General features: G+C 45.5%; 1 protein-coding gene across 3 annotated transcripts in view; it reads right to left on the bottom strand.

Annotated features, from left to right (window-relative positions):
* Positions 1-740: 740 nt before the first annotated feature.
* Positions 741-23511, bottom strand: part of SMOX (spermine oxidase) — a 41193-nt gene continuing 18422 nt past the window's right edge. For all 3 annotated transcript variants that reach the window (XM_066572933.1, XM_066572936.1, XM_066572935.1), the window contains 4 exons: positions 17812-17985; positions 9237-9933; positions 2746-2906; positions 741-1226 (listed from right to left, as the gene is read on the bottom strand). In XM_066572933.1, the coding sequence (XP_066429030.1) occupies positions 1089-1226; positions 2746-2906; positions 9237-9933; positions 17812-17985 (1170 nt within the window). In that variant the 3' untranslated portion in view covers positions 741-1088. The remainder of the gene's footprint in view (positions 1227-2745; positions 2907-9236; positions 9934-17811; positions 17986-23511) is intronic.

The raw sequence follows: 23511 nt of genomic DNA, 5'->3' as shown, positions 1-23511 counted from the left end.
TGGCTTGGTTATAAAAGGGGCTGTCCGGTTACCGAACAACATTACCCATATAGCTGCAACTACGTTAAAACAAAAAGTTGTACCTACCTCTCCTCTGTCATGCAGTTCCAGTGCTGTAGCCCTACTGTAGTCCCTGTGATAATTGTGGAAAATGTGCTCATAGATAGTCACCTAACTGCTACAGTCAGAAGATTCAGCATTACCGGCCATTCTCTTGGCATCAGAGCTCCTATTTTGGGCACCATGATGCCAAGCGTTCAGAGCAGTAACCCTACAGACTTTGATTCACTGCAGCAGTCAGATTACTTCCTGTGATGACATCTTCCACATCACCGGGAGGCCGTCAGAGCTGCAACGCTGGATTCCTGCAGGCAGAGAAGGGGCAAGTACTGCTCTTTGTCATTTTAAACGTAATTGCAGCCAACAGGGAAGTGTGGTGCGGTAACTGGACAATCCCTTTAAATGAGCCTAATTGCCAGCTATTTAATGACATGACTTGCAAAGAGGGGCCATATCATGTGACCTGTTTTGAAACAAGACTGGAATTAGGAGGTTCTGACACCGCAGGTCCAGGTGAGGATTTTGCCTCCCTGGACAACTGCTTTAAGGCATTTCCCAAAGGATGAGCCAACGTTACCACTTTTCTAGGTACATTTACCAGTAAAGTATACTTAATACTTTGCAACTTTTTTTAAACTGTATTCTTTTTGTTACGCAAAATACGAGGAGCACACGCACAATTTTTAATTTGGCAGAAGAATCTTCCATCCTGATGTTTTTATTGGATTTTTTGTAGCATTATTAATAGAAGGCACTTACAATACAGAAAAGAAAAGAATCCAAAAAAAGGCACCAGGTGTGCAAGATGTCAATGACACAAAGACGATACAAAGGACAGATGAGCACCCTCCCCTTACAAATACAGTACATGAATTTGCTACAGACTTGTCTTTTTTCGTTTTTCATTTAAATAGTTAGAATTGTTTTGTTTTTTTCATAAAAAGGATAAAAATGTTTTTCTACTCAACATTAAAAAAAGATGGACACACACTGGTAGTCGAGAGTCAACGCTTGTAGAATGGAGACTCTCAGTTGTTGCATTGTAAGAAGTCTTGGTACATATCGGCTAGGTGAATCGCTTCCCTCTGGCCAGACAGCAAAGCACCGTGGGTTGTGGAATAATACTTTCTGTGAGTGGCCTCACCGGAGAACATCACCTGCATGGGCTGAGAGAAAAAGATGGGTAAAAAAAAGTAAGTTGACAGCAAAGTACCAGCATGCTGGAAGATGTATGTGTAGAAGTCAAATTGGCACATAGCAGGAACCGAAGAAAGCTGTACTTCTGACAGTGTTGTCAGGGCGGATGTCAAAGACCAAAGTCATAATTTACATCAACACCTGATGGACCATGGTTTTATAACTTGATGTAGATTGGTCATAAAATATGTACAATCTACGATTCACAAACTCCCAGAGTGGTGATCAAAAACGGTTGATATATTACAACATTCAGCATGTCCTGACAGGCAAAGGCCATCAGGGGAGTTGGGAGTTTCTCCAACAGATGAAGAGTCATAAGTTGGAAACTGTGGATAACTATCATGGAAATCCAGTAGAAACGGACCATTAATCGGAATGCGCTGTAGTTGGATGCATTGGGGGCTCAAGGCAGTACTTGTCACTTGTGGCCCCTAGGCTGACCTTAAAGTGCAATTGTCATCAGATAAAATCCACCCTATTTTTTTTTATGGGAAAAGCTGGAGGGTGTAAATGAACCCATTAAATTGGCACCTTTGATTGAGCAACTCAAAAGATAGTATGACATCCCAGGGTTATCTAGTTCAGTTGAGCTCAAAAGTAGCGAGTTGCAAGGAGACCAAAAGTGATCCCTCACCTGGTTGGCTAGTAGGACTTAAGGAATTAAAAACCCATGCGCAAGTTTAAGATGGTTTGCAACCACCTCTCCCAAACCAGAAGGCCATTTAGTTACCTCAAAACTAAGTCATAGAGACCTGCACCATCTTTTTGGCATGCTCAAATGTGCCCCCAGGATCGGGCTAGAGCCTGTAGCCACGATAACTTTTTTTGGTCTTCAAACCGATATGGAGCCATTATAGATGACCCAAATGAAAGTCCTTAAGATTTTGATGGATATCAGAGGTGTTCTAGGCCAGTCGGGTTTAGAAGGAGAAATTCAACCTATACCCTACACTTCAGTGAGGAGGAAAGAATTTCTTAGCCTTGGATGAGGGTGTTAAATGTCAAAAATAACCCTACTAATAGGCAAAGAAAAAGAAAAGAAAAAGAAAAAGAAAAAAAACACACAAGCTTGAGCTCATTCCTCCTTGATTCCACCATTGTGAAGACAGCTGTAGCTAATGTCAACTTGGCATTGATTTATAACTACAATGAAGTAAATAGCGTTATCATTATGAATTGGTCACATTAACCCTTTTCAATCCACTGTCTGACATCTAAAGACATTATGATTTAAGGCTGTACAGCTCTGATGTTAGAAGACATCCGTCGGGGTTCTCTTACTGCATATTGCCAGCCTCTCTGCTGTCAAAGCCTATCTAACATGTCACCTCATGCAGTACTGGCTTTAGCCAGCAGATAGCTCCATTTTATAATGGCAGAAAAAGAGTAAGCCCCCTAAGAAAACCAGGATACAAGTTGGATTGGAAAGGGTTAACGATGGCTACAAGTATGTGAAAGAAAAACAAAACCCTAATTTCTACTTACCGCAGTCTTTGAGCTCTCGGTATAAGGCAGTGGTTTCATTAGCGTCTCAACATCTGCTCCACTGGAGCCAACTTGAGTGTAGGAATAAGATCCAAGGACGTATGGGTTACTGCCCCAAGAGGACCTCAGAATACGCCGAGGTTTTGGAATGTTTGGATTCCCTAGTGTGGGGAAAAAAAAAAAAAGCATAGTTAAAGTCAAGGTCCATAACGCAGCTACATGCAGGTGGAGTCATCTACAGTTTCCTATATGATCAGATAAGTGGATAGCACACTTTATTACACATACTCCTTGGCTGAAATATTCTGTTCAACCAAGAGCCCTTTCCTTTGAACACTTACCTTATCTTTTGCCAAGATAGCCCTGCATTGGCATATATGGTGTAGGGAATTTAGAAGACAAATTCAGATCAGCAAAATCAGTAAAAAAATAAAATTATTTATGTAATGGGGACGTGAGATTTGTAAAGAGTGGGATTAGGGGGTCAAGCCCACTTCATACATGGCAGGTGCCTGCTGTCTAGACAGCTGACACCTGCCCATAACAGCTGCAATCAGTGCCCATGTCAATTTGGTAACTAACTCTTTAAAATTCTACTGTCAGAACTGGCAGTGGCATTTAAATGCCCCAATCAGCACTCAGGGGTTCCGAATGGTGTCCTGTGAGGAGATTGCAAGATGCCGTTCAGTTACCATGGCAGCCTAGGGCCTTCTGAAGGTTCTGAGAGCTGCCATGGCTCATTGCCTATTAAACCATGCCTGTGGCTCGATAGACTGCCTGGAAGAAAGCGGCACAATGCAATACTATATTATGCTCCATAAGCACTGAACAATTGCAAGTGAAAGTCCCCAATGTGGACTAAGGGATTTAAAAATTAGTTGAATATAATTTTCTCCTTCAAAGTATATTTATAATTAAAAAAAAAAACAAAAAAAACTTGGTATTGCTGCGTCTAAAAATCCTATCAAAGTAACGCATTTACCATGCATGGTGAGAGTTTAAAAAAAAAAAACACAGAATAAGAAGAAATCATAAAGTTGTATGCACTTCCAAATGGTAGCAACAAGATAAGGTAGCAGGAAAGATAACATGGCTATCAGAGGATGGCAACAGTGAGGTAAGAGTTTCAGTACATTATATGGTGCCATTGAACCCATCCCACAAACAAGCTTTCAGACAGCCAAAAAAAAAAAAAAAAAATTGTGATTCTTTGAAAATGGGGAGGAAAAAAAAAACCAAAAAACATTTCATTAAGGGGTTAACCTTCATAGACTATTACTGAATTATTACCCTGTCGCATAGTTGCAATTAACCCCTTACTATCCCAGTTATTTTAATCAATGTCTTCCTGACCTTCATTTGGACACTCTGGAAACTGAAGACTAGTAAACACGGCTAGCGCACACATATTGTATTACACGGGAAACTCTGTTGTGAGACGCAGTGCCAAGTCCTGGATATCTTCTAATCTTGTGCTCAAGTAGATACTTGCATTAGGAGGGGTGTACGCTTACAGAGCAAGCTTCAGCAGCCCCAAAAAGAGATGTAGAATGGGATAAGAAATTGTAAGAGGTGTCTGCCTGTTCCTTGGCTCGTACTGCAAGGCTTCCTGGCGCCCGTGTAAACAAACCATAGAATCCATACTTCTCCACGATGGTGGAAGCTGCATTCTCTACTGCACAGTTGCTGATGCCGGAGATTCTGCTGTCATTAAACTGAACACCGTCACTAAGGGCCGGAAAGTGCCACTGTAGTGTCCCACTACAGAAGTCAATGCGGTTGTTTTATTGGAATGTGTGCACATTGCTTTGGAAATGTTGAATGTTATTTTTCATGCATATTTTTGTCTAATCACCCACACTGTACCCTAGTGGGTAGATAGAACGGCTTCCTTCTGTTACCCAAGATGAGAAAATATCCCCTTCTTGTGGATTGGTTGAGAGAATTTAGAGAGAATAGAAAAGTAGAACCTCAAAGTTTGCAGTGTATCAGTTTTTGCAGTCTGCACAATCCCCGGGAATGTGGGAGGAGCCAGACAGTCAGTTGATGAAGACAGAGTTGAGTTATGAACAAGCCAGTAGACAGAGAAGCAAAGACCAGAGCTAATGCCAGTTACAGTGCAGTGAGAAAACAGAAGTGTGAGTACCAGAAGGACAGTCTGCATTGCAAAGGCAGACAGAAAGCATGAGTTAGGTTATACAGACCAGAAAGGAAAGGTTATACAGACCAGAAAGGAAAGGAAGAAACCCAGGTTTATGTATTAATCACAGAAGAAAATAAATAGCTTGTATACCAGTAGCATGAAAAAGAAAAGAGAATTGGTATGCTTAAAGTAATATAGCGAAGAAAGGAATTCATAGTAGGAAAAAGATAGAGTAAAGAAAAATTGAAGCAGAAGTAGAAGCCTAGGGTACAGAAGAGTTGCCTGTATTTGGAAATTGTGCCCATGTGGTTTCTGGACTTCTTTATTTGAGCACACAGATGTTACTTCTATGTATGAATGGATCCTCCATCTCAGGAACTAGTACAAGGCCCATTGTGTAAAGTGTCAGCTACTAAAGAGTCGCTTCCGCGACTAAAGTGTTTCAATGGTTCTTCCCGATTCTTGGAGTACCTTTCTCACCACGACACCATCAGCACTTAGGTATCACACCTGAGGAAAGGACTACCACCCGTTTTATTTTAATTAATCAATTTTTTACTTATTTCGCCTGGAGCAGATTTCGATCTGTGGCATCCCAAACTGTAATTTTTCCCCATTTTAAATTACTTATGGGTTGCCGCCACGGTCAGGAGGGGAGCAGTAGATTCATTGCCACCACCGACCCAGTCACCAACTCCTCCACAGGTGGGCACCACACCACCATCTTGGGAGACTTATGACACTGCAGTTTGCTTATAAGTGTTACCTTAGTGGGGGTGGGGGAACTTTACAGCATGGGCTAAGGCAGACCCTGAGGCATTTTACCATTACACGTCAGCATATACCATTTCTAAAATATTCTTGCGATTAAAAGAGGATTAACATTCTCCATGTGGAGAGTGCCGAGTCATTTATAAGTCATGCAATGCTCCCTGGGAAAAAAGATATGCAAACAGGGATGAAAAAGTACCTTCACAGCACCAACTATTGGACTCGATCCTGTAAATACAGCTTTAGACATATTGGCAAAGCCTGCTGAAAGACCAAACATTGACTCCTAAGTCACCATCCTATAGGTGGCGCTGTGGAAGTAATTATCCAACCCCTATTTGCATAAAATCTGCCAAGAAAGCAGTCACTCATTAAATTAGCTAAATCTTGCAATAAAGGGACTGTATGTACTCTGGACATTCACGTTTGCTAGAAATGCCCCCGAATATTAGCTGATCAGATGGGGCTTTCAGCAAAGGCCATTTTGGACAGAACTGGGCAACACAAGATCTAATTCCTTGCAGCACTACAGGAGGAATAAAGGATTAGTCTCCACTGAAATTAAATATTCTGCCCTGATTACACAGGGACAGGTCAGTCCTCCAGACAGAGGTACTCTTTTTAGCTGCTCTCTGCTCCGGCTAGCAGGAGGAGGCTGTGAATGTGGGACCCCGAAAGATTCCCTAACAGTGAAAGTTGATTTTTGAAGCCAGACAATCCCTTTAACCATCGTTAATATGGCCTCTCAGTAGGCAAAATAGACTTTCATTCAGTGGACTAATGGTTACACTGTAGGTCAGCCAAGAAGGTCAAGACATGCCCAGAGGAGTCGTCATTTCCCCATGCTTGGCTAAATCACATTGTCATACGCCAAGTTCTACCCAACTGAGAAAATACGCTTCATGGGACCCAATTAAAAACATGAAATCCTGTTCTAAGCTTGCTCATAATTGCTTTACTACAGGGTGTCGTTAGCCTCATCTTAAAGCACGGCTTCACTCATCACATACTGTAACTCCCAAGTCACCGTCTCCGTACTGCAGGAGGGTAGGCTCAATAAGCTAAATGCTCCAATTTAGTAAACTCAAGGAAAAAACAGCACAAAAGAGCTCTGGCTCGTCATAAAAGCGAAGGCAGTGAAACATCGCACCATCTCAGAGGCACTTCAGACAATTGTTTTCTATAATGTATCAGCCTCAAACACTAGAAGACCTTCTCATCGCGTACAGTCATTCCAGCCTCCCGTAGGAAAGCTTCAGAGTGCCATGAAATTATTTTGTCAGTTCCAGCCATTATGAGTGAAGTTGATACTCGTAAATCCCAACAGAAACGTCACACTGGATGGCAGACAGCTCATCATTAATGTACAGCCACATGGACTAGCATCAGATCTGGAACACTGGAGTCATTTGTTTGGAGTTCAACCTAGGAATCTTGGAGTTCTACGTTCACATCGCTTTGCTCCATGCAACAGGCAAGACCTGTTGTCACAAACTACTATTTGTTTGCCACTCTACTAGGCTTGTTGCCAGTCATGCCATTAAAAAGCCACTGTCAATTTCGCACCAGGGCAATTAATATACTTACCGATTGGTTTACAGATGAGATATCCATTCTGGCTCCCCTGTTCAACAAGGCACAGCCTGGGTCATGTGGAAGCCTACAGCAGAACAGGAGTCACTTTCTCCATTCCCTCCTACGGGACTCACATGGCATTGGTCATAGGAATGAGTAGACAAAGCTTCTGGGTTGATTTGGCAGGTTACAACATCGGTCAATGGGGGACCGGAGTGGAGATTTCATCAATAAAATGATCTTACCACGTTGGTACTTTATGGCCATCGCACCCCAGTGAAATAAGTTTTCCCTGGAACTGGCTCTAACTACTTTACGACCACCTAATGTAAATTGTCGAGCAGACATGAAGAGGGCTTGGAAGCAGAGTATGCTCCAAACGCGGCTGCTATCAGCAGCTTCTAACAGCTACTGGTAACTGCTGCAATCAGAGTTGGCCCTGATCGAAACAGTTAACTCTTTAAATATGTGACCAGCTTTAACCCCAGCATCTAAACAGTCAGCAGAGGAAAACAAAGGCGGTGGGGGGGGGGGGGGGTGACTTCTCACACCCTATTGGCAACCCCCAATGTAAATAGGGGTGGTCATGAGCTAGCATCGTAGTCCATAGCCTACTGAAGGCTCCCAGAGCTGTCATGCAGGGATGCCCTTCAAGTCCTACCCATAGCAGGGCTTGATAGGCAACATTGAAAATGACTATACTGCAATCTTTTAGTATTGAAGTAAATAAAGTACAAGTGATCAAAATATAAGTTCAAGTTCCCCATAAGGACTTAACAAAAGAGTAAAAAAATAAATAAAATTGAATAAAAGGGTTATCAAAAAGACTAAAAGATTTAGGTTTCCCAAAATGGTATCAAAAAAAAAAAAAAAAATACAACTTTTAGTACAGGGCGATGGAAAGCAAACTTTTGCTTAAAAGGGGTTTTCGCATTTCAACAAAACCACATCCACTTGCTGAGCCTGGTCTTTAAAGAAAAAACAAAGACGCATACTTACCAGTCCTGGAGCCCAGGGCTGGTATCAGCGGAGACTTTGGGTAGACAACCTGGCACAAGTCAGGTGTCCGCTGCAGCCACAGCTTTAGGCTGGGTTCACACAGGGCGCCCGCAGCAAATCCGCCCGCAGCCGCTAATCTCGGGATTAGCCAGCCATATGGATGAGATTTCTCAGAAATCTCGTCTACACGGGACGGCTAATCCGCTGCGGTAAATCCGGTTGAAACCACGCCTCCGGCCGCTGCAGCTTCAAAAGATGCAGCATGTCTATTTATTATTTACTTTTTTTTTTGTTTATTTTCGTCGCGTCCGCGCTCTCCTCTATGGAGCGCCGGCCGCAATGGAAAAGCAAGCGGCCGGGCCGCTTCAAAGCCGCCGCGGCTTAAACCGCGGCGGTTCTCCCGGCGGAATTCACGGTTTTTGCTGCGGCCAAACCGCGAGATTTCCGACGGGAATACGCCTAGTGTGAACCCAGCCTTACTGTACATACTCCTCCCCCCCCCCCCCCCCAAAAAAAAAAAGACTGTCTGCCAGTGTCTCCCGACATTACTGCTGGTAGCCAGTGAGAGCCATTATCTCCTGCTGTACAAATGGTTTACATTATTAATAGTTGACCTGTACAAAAATGTGGTGTCCTTATTCTGGCTGTGATCAGAGAGCATTCATCCAGAGTCCTATTTTACCAAAAGGCTATCCAGTGGCTGATGGGCTGCAGTGGGTTAAATTACTGTCCCAATTATTAAAAGAACCTGCCCCAGTGAAGAGTTCTGCCTGGCCTACACCAGTGTTACATGTACAACAGTCCCTACTAGTTTATACCACTCACCTGTAGGCACAGTGTGCCATGGTGGGAAACCATATTGGTGTTTAGAAGCAATGCTTCTAGAGGAGAGTGAGAACACACAATTTCCTTGTTGATTCTTAAGGTGGTTGGAAAAGTAAAGTGCTCTGGCTTTAAAAAAAAAAAATTCACAATTCTGAAAACCCAAAAATAAAATACCAACCTGTGAATTTACGCAGCAGCTCGGTGCAGGTTTCGGCAACAGATTCATCATCGTACTTTTCCATAATCAATGCTTCCTCGCCACAGATCCAACCACTCAGTACGTAACCGTACCTCTCAGGAGGATAGAGCACATCGAAGCTGCAGATCTTCTTGTACCACATCTCCTCAGGATAGGTTAAACTCTCACATTCTGCATCTTCTTCCCAAACAAACTGGATGCTGTTGCATTCAGGACTCCAAAAAGGTTCTTCGAACTCCAAGAAGATCTTGTCAGTGGTGCTGATTCCAAGCTTTTCAATAGCCATCACTTTGTCTTCGGGAAGGCAAGGACGAAATAAAGTCTCATGGTATTTCTTAAGGACGCCCAAAGAAACCGTCACAATCACATGATCTGCAGGGATAAACTCGTAGTCTTCGCACTCCACAAACACAGGATAACCTTTGTCCTCCATCTGGTCATTGTTGTGGTCAGCCATCCCTTCTATCTGCTTATAGATGGACCTATTCCAGTGGATGCACTTGACTGGCTTGTGCAGTTGGATGACAGACTGTGGGATGGAGGTGGACAGCAGCTCTATGATCTTAATGAAGCCACAAGGAATTACATGATGGGCTCCTGGGATTTCGGTCCATTCCCCAAACTCGCTGAGGGAAACTTCATCCATGCTGTGTGAACTACTCTCGCAGCTTTCCACCTGGTAGAAAGACAGAAGAAAAATCACATGCAACTTCCAGCACAATCTGTGGTGCTTTACCAAGAAGTAGAGATTATAGCTGCCATGGATATCCACACATCATATGGTCGGGGTTCCCAATTTAGGAGTTCCCCCTCTGAGGCATAACAGAGCTGCTTGTTAAGAATGGATCTTGGTCCTGGTGGACTTGGAGGTCTTTTAGTACTACATTTTCCCAGGCAAATGGCCTGGCTCAGCCCAACTTGTCCTAGCAAAGTCAATCGTTTTGCTAGGGGATCTGGGAGCAGAACCCAAGGGCTGCATTCTGAAAAAGGGTTGTTTCTAGTGAGTCAACCCCTTTAAGATGGATACATTACTTTTGTGGCAGCCATACACCACTTTGAGATCTACAGCAGGTATTGTAAAATCTGATGTAGATTTGCACTATAGTGAATTTGACGAGCTCCCCAGCTCCCTCACACCAAGCCCCACTTTACAAGAGTGGCAAGGCGAGCATAGGAAAAAAAAAAATCCAGAAAAGTCCCAAAATGTTGCACTTCTGCAAAAATTTGCAAATTTTTAGCACCTAAAGTCTGGGGTAAATTAGTTTCAGAATTTCCCTCTTTGCATTTTCATAGTTAAAAGAATTACATTTGTAACATGTGATACATCTGCTTTACATTCATATGTGGCATTTGTGACTCAGATATACAAGTATAAATTGGATGGTACCATTTGGCCTCTTAAGCCTAGCTATACATTGTCTGCTCGCATGTTTCATCAAATATACACCGATTTCTATAAAGTAGGAATGTTCTTACATGTACCCAATAGAGATGAGCGAACGTACTCGTCCGAGCTTGATGCTCGGGCGAATATTAGCGTGTTCGGGATGCTCGTTACTCTTAACGAGTACCACGCGATGTTCGGGTTACTTTCAGTTTCCTCTCTGAGACGTTAGCGCGCTTTTCTGGCCAATTGAAAGACAGGGAAGGCATTACAACTTCCCCCTGTGACGTTCAAGCCCTATACCACCCCCCTGCTGTGAGTGGCTGGCGAGATCAGGTGTCACCCGAGTATAAAAGTCGGCCCCTCTCGCGGCTCGCCTCAGATGCCTTGTGAGTTAGCTGAGGGAAAGTGCTGTTGTGTTGGAGCTGCTGTGGGGAGAGCGTTAGGAGTTAGTGTAGGCTTCAAGAACCCCAACGGTCCTTCTTAGGGCCACATCTATCCGTGTGGAGGCTGCTGTTAGGAGTGTTGCACATTTTTTTTTTTTCAAAATCGGCTGTGCAGAGCATTGCGCCCTGCAGTAATACTACAGGGACAGAAGTGGTGGTTAGGCAGGGAGAGTGTTAGGAGTGAGTGTAGGCTTCAAGAACCCCAACGGTCCTTCTTAGGGCCACATTTACCGTGTGCAGAACTGTGCAGGCTGCTGTTAGCAGTGTTGCATTTTTTTTATTTTTTTTTAAATCGGCTGTGCAGAGCATTGCGCCCTGCAGTAATACTACAGGGACAGAATTGTGTAGGCAGGGCCAGAAGACATATATTATTGATTGAATATAGTCAGTGGGCCTTTTCTTTAAAAAAAAAAGGGAAACATTCTATTTGGCCTGCCTCTGACAGTCCTCAGCGTTCTGGGTACGTGTGTGGTGGGTGCAGAACGTAAAGAAATCATACGCAGCCAGCTACGTTTAACAGCAGGCGTGCGCCAATTTATTTCCTGCCTGGGAAAATCAAATCACTGGTAATACAGCATGCTGAGGGGTAGGGTTAGGCCTATAGGACGTGGACGCTGGCGAGGACGCGGAGGCCCAAGTCAGGGTGTGGGCACAGGCCAAGCCAGTGCGGTGGCCAGGGGTAGAGGCAGGGCCAGACCGAATAATCCACCAACTGGTTCCCAAAGCGCCCCCTCGCGCCATGCCACCCTGCAGAGGTAAAGGTGCTCTACGGTGTGGCAGTTTTTCACAGAGACGCCTGACGACCGACGAACAGTGGTGTGCAGCCTTTGTCGCGCCAAGATCAGCTGGGGAGGCACCACCAACAGCATGCACAGGCATATGATGGCCAAGCACCCCACAAGGTGGGACGATGCCCGTTCACCGCCTCCGGTTTGCACCACTGCCTCTCCCCCTGTGCCCCAACCTGCCACTGAGATCCAACCCCCCTCTCAGGACACAGGCACTACCGTCTCCTGGCCTGCACCCACACCCTCACCTCCGCTGTCCTCGGCCCCATCCAGCAATGTCTCTCAGCGTAGCGTCCAGACGTCGCTAGCGCCACAGTTTGAGCGCAAGCGCAAGTACAAGTACGACGCCACGCACCCGCACGCTCAAGCGTTAAACGTGCACATTGCAAAATTGATCAGCCTAGAGATGCTGCCGTATAGGCTTGTGGAAACGGAGGCTTTCAAAAGCATGATGGCGGCGGCGGCCTCGCGCTACTCGGTTCCCAGTCGCCACTACTTTTCCTGATGTGCCGTCCCAGGCCTGCACGACCACGTCTCCCGCAACATTGTACGCGCCCTCACCAACGCGGTTACTGCCAAGGTCCACTTAACAACAGACACGTGGACAAGCACAGGCGGGCAGGGTCACTATATCTCCCTAACGGCACATTGGGTGAATTTAGTGGAGGCTGGGACCGAGTCAGAGCCTGGGACCGCTCACGTCCTACCCACCCCCCGAATTGCGGGCCCCAGCTCGGTGGTGGTATCTGCGGGGGTGTATGCTTCCTCCACTAAACCACCCTCCTCCTCCTCCTACGCAACCTCTGTCTCGCAATCAAGATGTCAGCAGCAGCAGCACGTCGCCAGCAGTCGGTGTCACGCGGCGTGGCAGCACAGCGGTGGGCAAGCGTCAGCAGGCCGTGCTGAAACTACTCAGCTTAGGAGAGAAGAGCCACACGGCCCACGAACTGCTGCAGGGTCTGACAGAGCAGACCGACCGCTGGCTTGCACCGCTGAGCCTCCAGCCGGGCATGGTCATGTGTGACAACGGCCGTAACCTGGTGGCGGCTCTGCAGCTCGGCAGCCTCACGCACGTGCCATGCCTGGCCCATGTGTTTAATTTGGTGGTTCAGCGCTTTCTGAAAAGCTACCCCCACTTGTCATACCTGCTCGGAAAGGTGCGCCAGCTCTGCGCACATTTCCGCAAATCCCACACGCACGCTGCCACCCTGCGGACCCTGCAACATCGGTTTAATCTGCCAGTGCACCGACTGCTGTGCGACGTGCCCACACAGTGGAACTCTACGCTCCACATGTTGGCCAGACTATGAGCAGCGTAGAGCTATAGTGGAATACCAACTCCAACTTGCGCGGCGCAGTGGGAGTCAGCCTCCTCAATTATTTACAGAAGAGTGGGCCTGGTTGGCAGCCATCTGCCAGGTCCTTGGAAAATTTGAGGAGTCTACCCAGATGGTGAGCGGGGATGCTGCAATCATTAGCGTCACCATTCCTCTGCTATGCCTCTTGAGAAGTTCCCTGCAAAGCATAAAGGCAGACACTTTGGAATCAGAAACGGAGGCGGGGGAAGACAGTATGTCGCTGGATAGTCAGAGCACCCTCATGTCTATATCTCAGCGCGTTGAGGAGGAGGAGGAGGAGCATGAGGAGGATGAGGAGGAGGGGGAAGAGACAGCTTGGCCCACTGCTGAGGGGACAGATGCTGCTTGCCTGTCATCCTTTCAGCGTGTATGGCCAGAGGAGGAGGATCCTGAAAGTGATCTTCCGAGTGAGGACAGCCATGTGTTGCGTACAGGTACCCTGGCACACATGGCTGACTTCATGTTAGGATGCCTTTCTCGTGACCCTCGCGTTACACGCATTCTGGCCACTACGGATTACTGGGTGTACACACTGCTCGATCCACGGTATAAGGAGAGCCTTTGCACTCATTCCCGAAGAGGAAAGGGGTTCGAGAATGATGCTATACCACAGGGCGCTGGTGGACAAACTGATGGTAAACTTCCCATCCGACAGCGCTAGTGGCAGAAGGCGCAGTTCCGAGGGCCAGGTAGCAGGGGAGGTGCGGAGATCAGGCAGCATGTACAGCGCAGGCAGGGGAACATTCTCCAAGGCCTTTGCCAGCTTTATGGCTCCCCAGCAAGACTGTCACCGCTCCCCAGTCAAGGCTGAGTTGGCGGGAGCACTGTAAAAGGATGGTGAGGGAGTACGTAGCCGATTGCAGCACCGTCCTCGGTGACGCCTCTGCCCCCTACAACTACTGGGTGTCGAAGCTGGACACGTGGCCTGAACTAGCGCTGTATGCCCTGGAGGTGCTTGCTTGTCCTGCGGCTAGCGTCTTGTCAGAGAGGGTGTTTAGTGCAGCTGGGGGAATCATCACGGATAAGCGTACCCACCTGTCAACCGACAGTGCCGACAGGCTTACACTCATCAAGATGAACAAAGCCTGGATTTCCCCAGACTTCTCTTCTCCACCAGCAGACAGCAGCGATACCTAAGCAATACGTAGGCTGCACCCGCGGATGGAAGCATCGTTCTCTCTCACCATCCAAAACGGGGACATTTCTGCTTCATCAATCTGTGTATAATATTCCTCCTCCTCCTCCTGCTCCTCCTCCTGAAACCTCACGTTATCACGTTGAACGGGCAATTTTTCTTAGGGCCACAAGGCTCACTCATAATTTTTCTAAACAATTTTTATACGTTTCAATGCTCTTAAAACCGTTGAAACTTTAACTTGAACCAATTTTTCGTTCAACTGGGCTGCCTCCAGGCCTAGTTACCACTTAAGCCACATTAACCAAAGCGATTAATGGGTTTCACCTGCCCTCTTGGTTGGCCATGGCCAATTTTTTCTGAGGTACATTAGTACTGTTGGTACACCAATTTTTTTGGGCCCTCACCTACAGTGTAATCATGGTAATTTCTATGTTCTTCGCCTGCACTCATGGTACAGAAAGGTGTGTGGGGTTGGCCTACACTTTAGCTACATAAATGTCTATACTGCAGCTACTGAAATGTGAAAGAGACTTATCTCCCTAAACTGCTGCAATGGGAATGTTACTGGGGCCTGTCTTGAGTGCTACTATTACTGAAATAGAACTAAGACTGCGCTCCCCCTATACTGCTGCTAGTGATATGTTAGTGGAGCCTGTCCCTAATGCTACCGCTGAAATGTAAATAATTGTGGGCTCTGCCTATACCGCTGCTAATGGTATGTCACTGGGGTGTGGAAACAGAGGCTTCACAAAGACATGATGGCGGCGAGGCCATTTCCCACCAACGCTGTTACTGTTAAGGTGCATATAACCACGGACACGTGTAGAGGACACATAGTGCCTCCAAAACATCCCCCTCCTCCTCCAACAATGAAAACATTCTTGGCAAATACCTTTGCATTGGTCCGTCTGGTGGCAGTCCAAGAATTTCACCTTTAACGACACAACAAGAGAGCACCACCACCATCCCCCCGCCACGGCCCACTTAATCCTGGCCACATTCCGAAAACCAACTACATAAAACCGCGCTACCAGGTCCGCAGTCACCACCACATTACCACCAACGAGGTTACTGTTAAGGTACATATTACCAGTCTGACTGGGGCATGCAGTGTGGGCCGAAGCCCACCTGTATTAAGCACGACATTACTACCTCAGCTGTGTTGGGCAATGCAATGGGATATTTTTATGTACCGCCGGTGGCTTCCTGGCACCCACCCATGCTGTGGGTCCACAGGGAATTATAAATGCATCTGTTTCCACTTCTAAAGAACCCCAGTCTGACTGGGGCATGCAGTGTGGGCCGAAGCCCACCTGCATTAAGCACGACATTACTACCTCAGCTGTGTTGGGCAATGCAATGGGATATTTTTATGTGCCGCCGGTGGCTTCCTGGCACCCACCCATGCTGTTGGTCCACAGGGACTTCACAATAGGGAGTTGTACCTGCCTGTGTCTATGAATTAAAAACCCAGGTCTGACTGGGGCATGCAGACACCTTGACAGAATGAATAGTGTGTGGCACATAGGTTCCCCATTGCTATGCCCACGTGTGCAGCTCCTGATGGCGGTGGCACAGGATTATATTTCTCATTGCTTCTGTACAGCATTGTGGGCTATCGCCCTGCTTCTGTACAGCATTGTGGGCTATCGCCCCGCCCCTTTTAAAGAGGGTCGCTGCCTAGCCGTGCCAACCCTCTGCAGTGTGTGCCTGCGGTTCCTCGTCATGGCAGACGCACTTATAAATAGACATGAGGGTGGTGTGGCATGAGGGCAGCTGAAGGCTGGGCAGGGACAGTTTGGTGTGCGCTGTGGACACTGGGTCGTGCGGGTGGGGGGGGGGGGTTGGGCAGCATGTAACCCAGGAGAAGTGGCAGCGGAGTGTCATGCAGGCAGTGATTGTGCTTTGTTGGAGGTAGTGTGGTGTTTAGCTAAGGTATGCATTGCTAATGAGGGCTTTTCAGAAGTAAAAGTTGTTGGGAGGGGGGGGGGGGGGCACTCTTGCCGGTATTGTGGCTTAATAGTGGGACCTGTGAACTTGAGATGCAGCCCAACATGTAGCCCCTCGCCTGCCCTATCCGTTGCTGTGTCGTTCCCATCACTTTCTTGAATTGCCCAGATTTTCACAAATGGAAACCTTAGCGAGCATCGGCGATATACAAAAATGCTTGGGTCGCCCATTGACTTCAATGGGGTTCGTTACTCGAAACGAACCCTCGAGCATCGCGATAATTTTGTCCCGAGTAACGAGCACCCGAGCATTTTGGTGCTCGCTCATCTCTAGTACCCAACTCTTTATATACACTTATGACAAAGTGGTATACAAAACAAGAATAGTACGTCTTACATATTCAATACTTTCTGGATATATGCATCATGCATTTCAGGTTTCCTTTATTGTATATAATAAACCATAGCTTACCAACTGTTTACCAATAAACCATTAAATCAATAGATAAGGTGGAATACTAAGTGTGTCATCATGTCTTTTCTATTTCTTTATTAATTGAGGAATAGCATCATTCAGCATCTGTTATATTGATATTGAAGCCGTATATCGCCAGTGTATAGTTTTGAAATAGGCTATAACAAAGGAAAAATGGCGAGAAACCTTTCTCATGGAGGTCCAACCCTTCACCAGCTTCGGAGATATCATCTAGGTTATGGAGTCCTCGTGCCCACTTTTTGAACAATGAGGTATCATCTGGTTCAGCCTATCCCTCCTTAAAAAGTGATAAGATCAGAGATGGAGTGTCCCTGCGTATGTACTTGTACGATTAGGTGAATAGGGTTAAGTATCGCCTCTCTAGAGGCATCAGCAAGTCTAGTACTTAAAAGTCCCAAATTTGTGTATATGATAAAAAGTGTGCCGTGGGTAGGTCGTACACCTCCCACAATTCCTCAAAAGTTTTATCTAAGTTCCTCACGATGGAGGTGTTGAACCTTCTCAATAGCTTTTTTACGCCATAGTTCAAACATTTTATTTTCTTGACCCACCTTAAACCCCCGTTGTCCCCCCTATATCCATGTGTTTTGTTAGTTTGAACGGTAATCTATTAACTTTTAAAAGTTATTTTCCATGCAGCAATAGCATCTCTTGCCACAGTAGAGTGTTTAGCCCATTGTGGAAGGTTAGGGAATCCTGTCTGCAGGAGGGAGTGAAGTCCAAGGATGTAGTAAGTTTGCCTCTAGGACATAAGTTTGAAAAATGTGTAGACTTCTGTAACCAGTCTATCGAGTGCCGCATAAGGCTAGCTACATTGTATGCCCGTATATCTGGGAGATTGAAGTGTGTAACGTGACGCGCCAAATGTATCAGAGTACAACACTAATAAAACTTGATGGATCTGCCTGGTCTAGTTTCAAGCAGTCCAAATTTAAAGCCATAAAGTCTCCCCATATTGTTTCTACACAGCAGAGAAGAGCGTCCTGTCCCTTTACCTTTAAGTATTGCTGAATCATAGCCAGTTTCAGCCTCTTCGCGGTCTCCGAATCGTCAGGATCATCCTTGATGCGTTTCCGTACCACATCGCGGGTAAAGACGCCAACGCTGTTTTGACTTTCTGCATTAACTGGTTTTCCATTCTGAAAGAACTCCTGAGTCAGGTTATAGACCTGGAGCAGAAGAGACAACACGGAAGAGACTTAGCATCCTATGGTTCAGTGCAGGCTCAGACTGCCGAGAACAAGCATACAATACATATTGTTCCTGATTATTGGGGGCTTCACAGTGGCATTGTTGGTTGTGTACCACTGAACCAGCATGTGAGTGGTAGACACAGTCTCCCTGGGCCCATGTCCACACAATTCCCCTACCAGCACCCACTCATGCACAGACTTATCTCCCATCTGGCCTGACGCTGCGTGCGCTCTCTCATGACTTGACTCCTCCTGGCTCTGGCAGTCATACTTGTGCCAGAGCCCTGGGGAGGAGTAAGGTCACTGAGTGCACACACAGTGGTTTGCTTTATCTCCAAGACATATTTTCTGTACGTGTACAATAAGTTGATATACAGAGAAGAAAAAGGGTAAATAACTTTAGGTTAACATTAGATAAATTAGGAACATTTTAACATGTTGCAAAAATTAAAAAAGGGGTTTTCTAAAAAAAAAAAAATTAAAATATATATATTAACTAGCTGATATACCCGGCTTCGCCCAAGTTAATTTGGTACTGGTGTTTCTCGTGTTCACACGGAAAATCTTATGAAGTCGTGGTTACTTTAGAGATACCGGAAAAACATATGTTCACCATTTTGCATAGTTCTCTGCGTTACCCTGGAAACACCACGTGGAGGTAACCATGCGACGTTTCCTTTATATAAAAGGACATCAGGAAGTGAGAGAATTAGATTCCATACGTAAAATTTGGACGCTAATTCTTTTGCGCATAGAATTGAATAATCGAGTTGGGACCCATTAACTTTTCCTATTTATGACATATTCAATGCTCGTGCCAAATTTTAAGTTTCTATGACATTGGGAAGTGAGAGAATTAGATTCCGTACGTAAAATTTCAAAGCCAATTCTTTTGCGCTAGAATTGAATAATCGAGTTGGGACCCAATTACTTTTCCTATTTTGTAGATAATCTATGCTGGTGCCAAATTTCATATTTCTACGACATCAGGAAGTTGGGGGATAAAATAAAAATAAAAATAATCGGAAAACCCCTTTAACTCTGGAAAGAAATAAGACAAAAATAGATTTGTTCAAACAAAGATGAAGTTGTAAGATAATGAATTCTTCAGAAGAGCCATGAAGGCCGGTGAAGGTTACATTCCCACCTCAGGCCCCTGAGGGTTCTATCTGTTCAGTCAATGGGAAAAAGTACATTGGTTAAACATCTCAATAGCAAAAGTGTAATGAGGCTTAAATCGGTTCACCACTATAAAATATATGGTATCCTCACCTCCAGAAGATTATGCAAGTACTCTGCGGAACATTCCGCATCACAGAACTCATTTTAGGACTTCTGCAAGTTTGGAAATATGGAAAGACACTTCAAAATTATAGATCGGAGCGAAACCAAACACCGTACTGTGCTGCGTTCCACAATATGATGAGAAGGAGGCAAATAAGACACAATGCTTCAACTAATTGTGCCAAGAATCATAGAAATGGGCGTAATAGTTATAGGAAGTCAGAATATGGCACCCACAGAAGAAGTTATTGGGGGTCATATATAAGGGGGCGTACCTACTGCTAGGATAGTGGGAGGGGCAAAATAAGGCAGAGATTATGATGGTGTTTGCAAGGAGTTCATGTCAATTCATAATGATATCACAACTTGCTGGCTTAAAATTATTGTTTGATTTGAAGTATTTCAACCCAAAAGAGGGGTGGATCATGTGGTTGGTGGAGAGAAAACGGATGTCGGGTCACCTGGCAGGAGAGCAATGGTAAAGCAGTGAACAGTGTGCTCGGATGCATCTTGGTTGGCATCTCGGCTGAATGCCTAATCAGAGGCAGGTGCACACACCAAGCCAGCCTCTGCTGGGCGTGCTGCCTGGTACTGGGTTTAACAGGAGAACTTTGGACCTACAACTCGGAAACATTAAAACCATCATATGGAGAAAAGGAAAAATATTCTGCAATAACCTCACGTCTGGAGTCCTGAAGCCGCCACATGGTCTCCCTTTCCCAGGAGTGTTCCGCGAAGAACTACAATTTTAGCCTTTTCGCTTCATTAACCACCCCCTCTCCTTCCCCAATTTCACATAAATGATCTATAGAATAAACTGCAACTTGGAAAGAAAAAAAAGTCTCCCTAATACAGTGCTGTGCTAGTATGGAGCCATAGGGACCCATGGCATACAAGGTCTATTTGTGAGAAGGTCCAAAAACAAAACTTAAAGTATTGTTGACAAGACACCTGCCAGGCTATATCCACCAACAATTCATTGTAGTCTTAAATGGTCTACTACATGGCCCATAGGGAAGATGAAACAATACAACTACAGTGCCACCTATTGGAAGGCAGCATTTCTGCAAATCAATGTTAGACTCTTTAGACAAGTCTTATAACAATGACTGGGGATTGAAAACCATGCATGTTTCGCACATGTTTTTTCTGAGCCATTAGCATACGCCCTGTCAAAAAAAAAAAAAAAAACTGAATTCCCAGCTTTCCCTCCACCGAATTCTAACACATTGATATTTAACAATTACAGTAAAAACATGTTTTTCGTGTTGACAAGTACATATTGTGCATGCCTAACATGTTTTTCACATTTGTGAAATATACGTGACAATGCCAGGGTGGACGAGCCCTTCGGCTCCATGGCCATCACATTAGAGCTCTCCATTATAGGTATACAATGGCAGGAGTTACCGACATACTTCAATGTCCTTTCCTGCATAGCAATGACTCCCAGCTACCAACTTGCAGGAAGCTACAACTCCCATGCACTTTCAATTCCCTACAGCAACCAAGCAATAAACATGCTTCCTATCCTAGACCTTGTCAGAAAAGCCATTGTATGACCCACACTGGACAGTCCGCCTAGAAGAATCAGAAACCTTCTGATGTATAACGTTTCATTTCCAGCAGCTTGTGCCTTGAATACCAATGGACAACCTGTGCCGACAGCGTGGGCGCATACTAATTGGGAATCATCTCATCCGCAGTCACCATCGGCTTCTGATCTTCCATTAATCACAGGAATTTCATTAATAAAAATTAGGCCATCCGCTAATCTTCATTTCTCATTACATTTTACTATTCCCTGCAGACCCAACAAAGCAGAAGGAGCCACAGATCATTACATATTAAGAATGACAGTAACCAAGCCTGGTATTACCCAACACACGGCATGCACAACTGCCGGACATCTGAGGAGTGGCAGAGGTCAAACCCAATGAACGTCAACTAAAATAACTACATATATGCTTCCACTTCATAAATAACCTCCGAATGTCATACACATCAATTAGCTGGAGCAATTAAAGAAATAGAAGATCTCTTGGGTATTTGCCAAACTATCCAGGGTTTTCCAGGACTGTGGTATTAATGGTATATCCTTGGCTGAGCATGCATGTGTAGGGCATGTCAGGGAATATAGCCATCAGATATTAAAGTATGTTGGGTCAGTCAAGAAATCCCATAGATTGACTCTTGTAGGGGGGGGGGGGGGGGGGAACCTGGTAGATGTAGGAGGAGATTACCACTTGGGTCCACCCAGCTATAGAATTTTATGGCACTAGACAACTCCTCCTGGCTTAGTCTCCTCCCCTCTGAGGTGCCACAGTCGATTGGTGCACCCGGAAGACAGTTGCTTAGTTCTGCTACTACATGAATGTACCCAACTGGGTTCTGGTGCTGTACCCATATACTGAGGGTGGTTCTGGGGCTTGCTTTATGTAAGGAGTTTGGTTTGGTGTGGGTCTGATGCTTTCTATACAAGTATAATACAGACAGACTGCCTATAACATATACATACATGTTTTACACACATCTTTTCCAGCTTATGACAGGAGGGCACAAAAAAAAAAAAAAAAAAAAAAAAAAAAGCTATACAAGGTACTACCTAGCCTAAAGTCGGCACTGGGAGAGTGGAATAACCCACTGTCAGACCTTTCGGATAGTAGCACATTTCCTTGAACGTGTACAACCCAAGACTTCTTTCCCAGTCATCTGTCATCAGGCAAGACCTGGGACATTTTATACATCAAATTATCAGCCATTACTGCCAAAACTGGCCGGTTCAGCCACGTCTTGTCCATTGTATATGGTCACCTCAGCTTCAGGGTTGACAACCACTACATTTTTTCATGTCACTATAATGGCCTTTATACACTATCAGAATTCTCTGTCGGATGTAACAATCGCTGATCAGTATGCATGGAGATTGACGCTTGTTGCATTTCCCTTTACACGAGCCGAGAACTGGCTTACAGGGATGGACAAGCGCTAATATGACTGTTCATCTCCCTGTTTGTGGGGAATGCACCCCGATCAGCGAGTATTCGATGAGGGTTCGCTCCTTTGTCGACTGATTGCTGGTCCCTTTACATGGCCCAATTGTTGGGCCAAGGAGCGTTTGTGCCCAATAATTGGCCATCTAAAAGAACCTTTAGTGTACAGCTCTACCGACTCAAAAACATGCAGTTTGAGATTGAAGGCCAGATTTGGCCACCACTGAGATCAGGAGCAGAAGAGATATGATCTTATCCAAGGACGTCTTACAATAGCTTCTTGCAGTTCAGCTCTTATGGCCCTTTAAAGCGACCCTCCAGGCCTAGAGAAACAAAAGGTGGCCAAACTGCTTCTCTGATGCACATTGGTAGTCTAAGATGCTACATGCTGATCTGACTGGCCGGCACTGCTCCCGTGGACAGCACTGGCCAATCAAAGCAGCTGTGTCAGACTAATGATGCATACTATAATATACAGTGTCTCAGGCAGTCCAAGAAGCCAGTGTGGCCATCTTAATAGAATGGACTCATTAATTTCTCATTTATCTATATTGTGTGCCACGTATAGAGCAAATTACTGCCACAACAGTAAGAAGCATTTACTCTCCGGTCACGGCCGCGTGTGCCCAGCCAGGAAATTGATTCTGCATAGACGATTAGGTCAGATTGGAAATACAGACGCTCCCAGCGGGGTAACTTCAAGCGCTCCGTGCTTACTGACTGCCTCTTACACAAAAGGACAATATCAGATGTCTTCATTGCTTCGGTGTATTCCGTTACCCACATTTAACCAGTCTCGGGAGTAGAAGAGTGGCGAGTGTGCCAACCTGCTCGCTTCTGGAGGAGCCTTACTGGAGAATGACTTCCATACAATGAGTCACTGCAGGTAATACTCATCTACCTGCTCATGAAGAACAGACTGCTGGAAATACGGATTACGTTGTATAGCAGCAGTAGGGATTATATGCGTGGGGCGTTACCATGTGTGTGGGCAAAGGGAGAGCAAAACAGTCATAAGAGATTTGTAAGCACTGCAGCTGCCAGAACAATCAATGATGGTTTCCAATAGTCGCCCATTGTGATGCTATGTAATCAGTGGACGGCCATCGACATTAGATTAGAGGAGGCCTAAACAGATCTCGTTTGTAGAGGTAAAAGGACACATTGAGTGTTACACGCAAATTTGTAGAAAGCAAATACTGTACAGAGAGGTACGGTGGGTTTA

Source organism: Eleutherodactylus coqui, chromosome 7, assembly GCF_035609145.1.
Source record: "Eleutherodactylus coqui strain aEleCoq1 chromosome 7, aEleCoq1.hap1, whole genome shotgun sequence".
NCBI lineage: Eukaryota > Metazoa > Chordata > Amphibia > Anura > Eleutherodactylidae > Eleutherodactylus > Eleutherodactylus coqui.
Note: the sequence above shows the minus strand (reverse complement) of the source record. Positions and strands in the feature narration are given on the sequence as shown.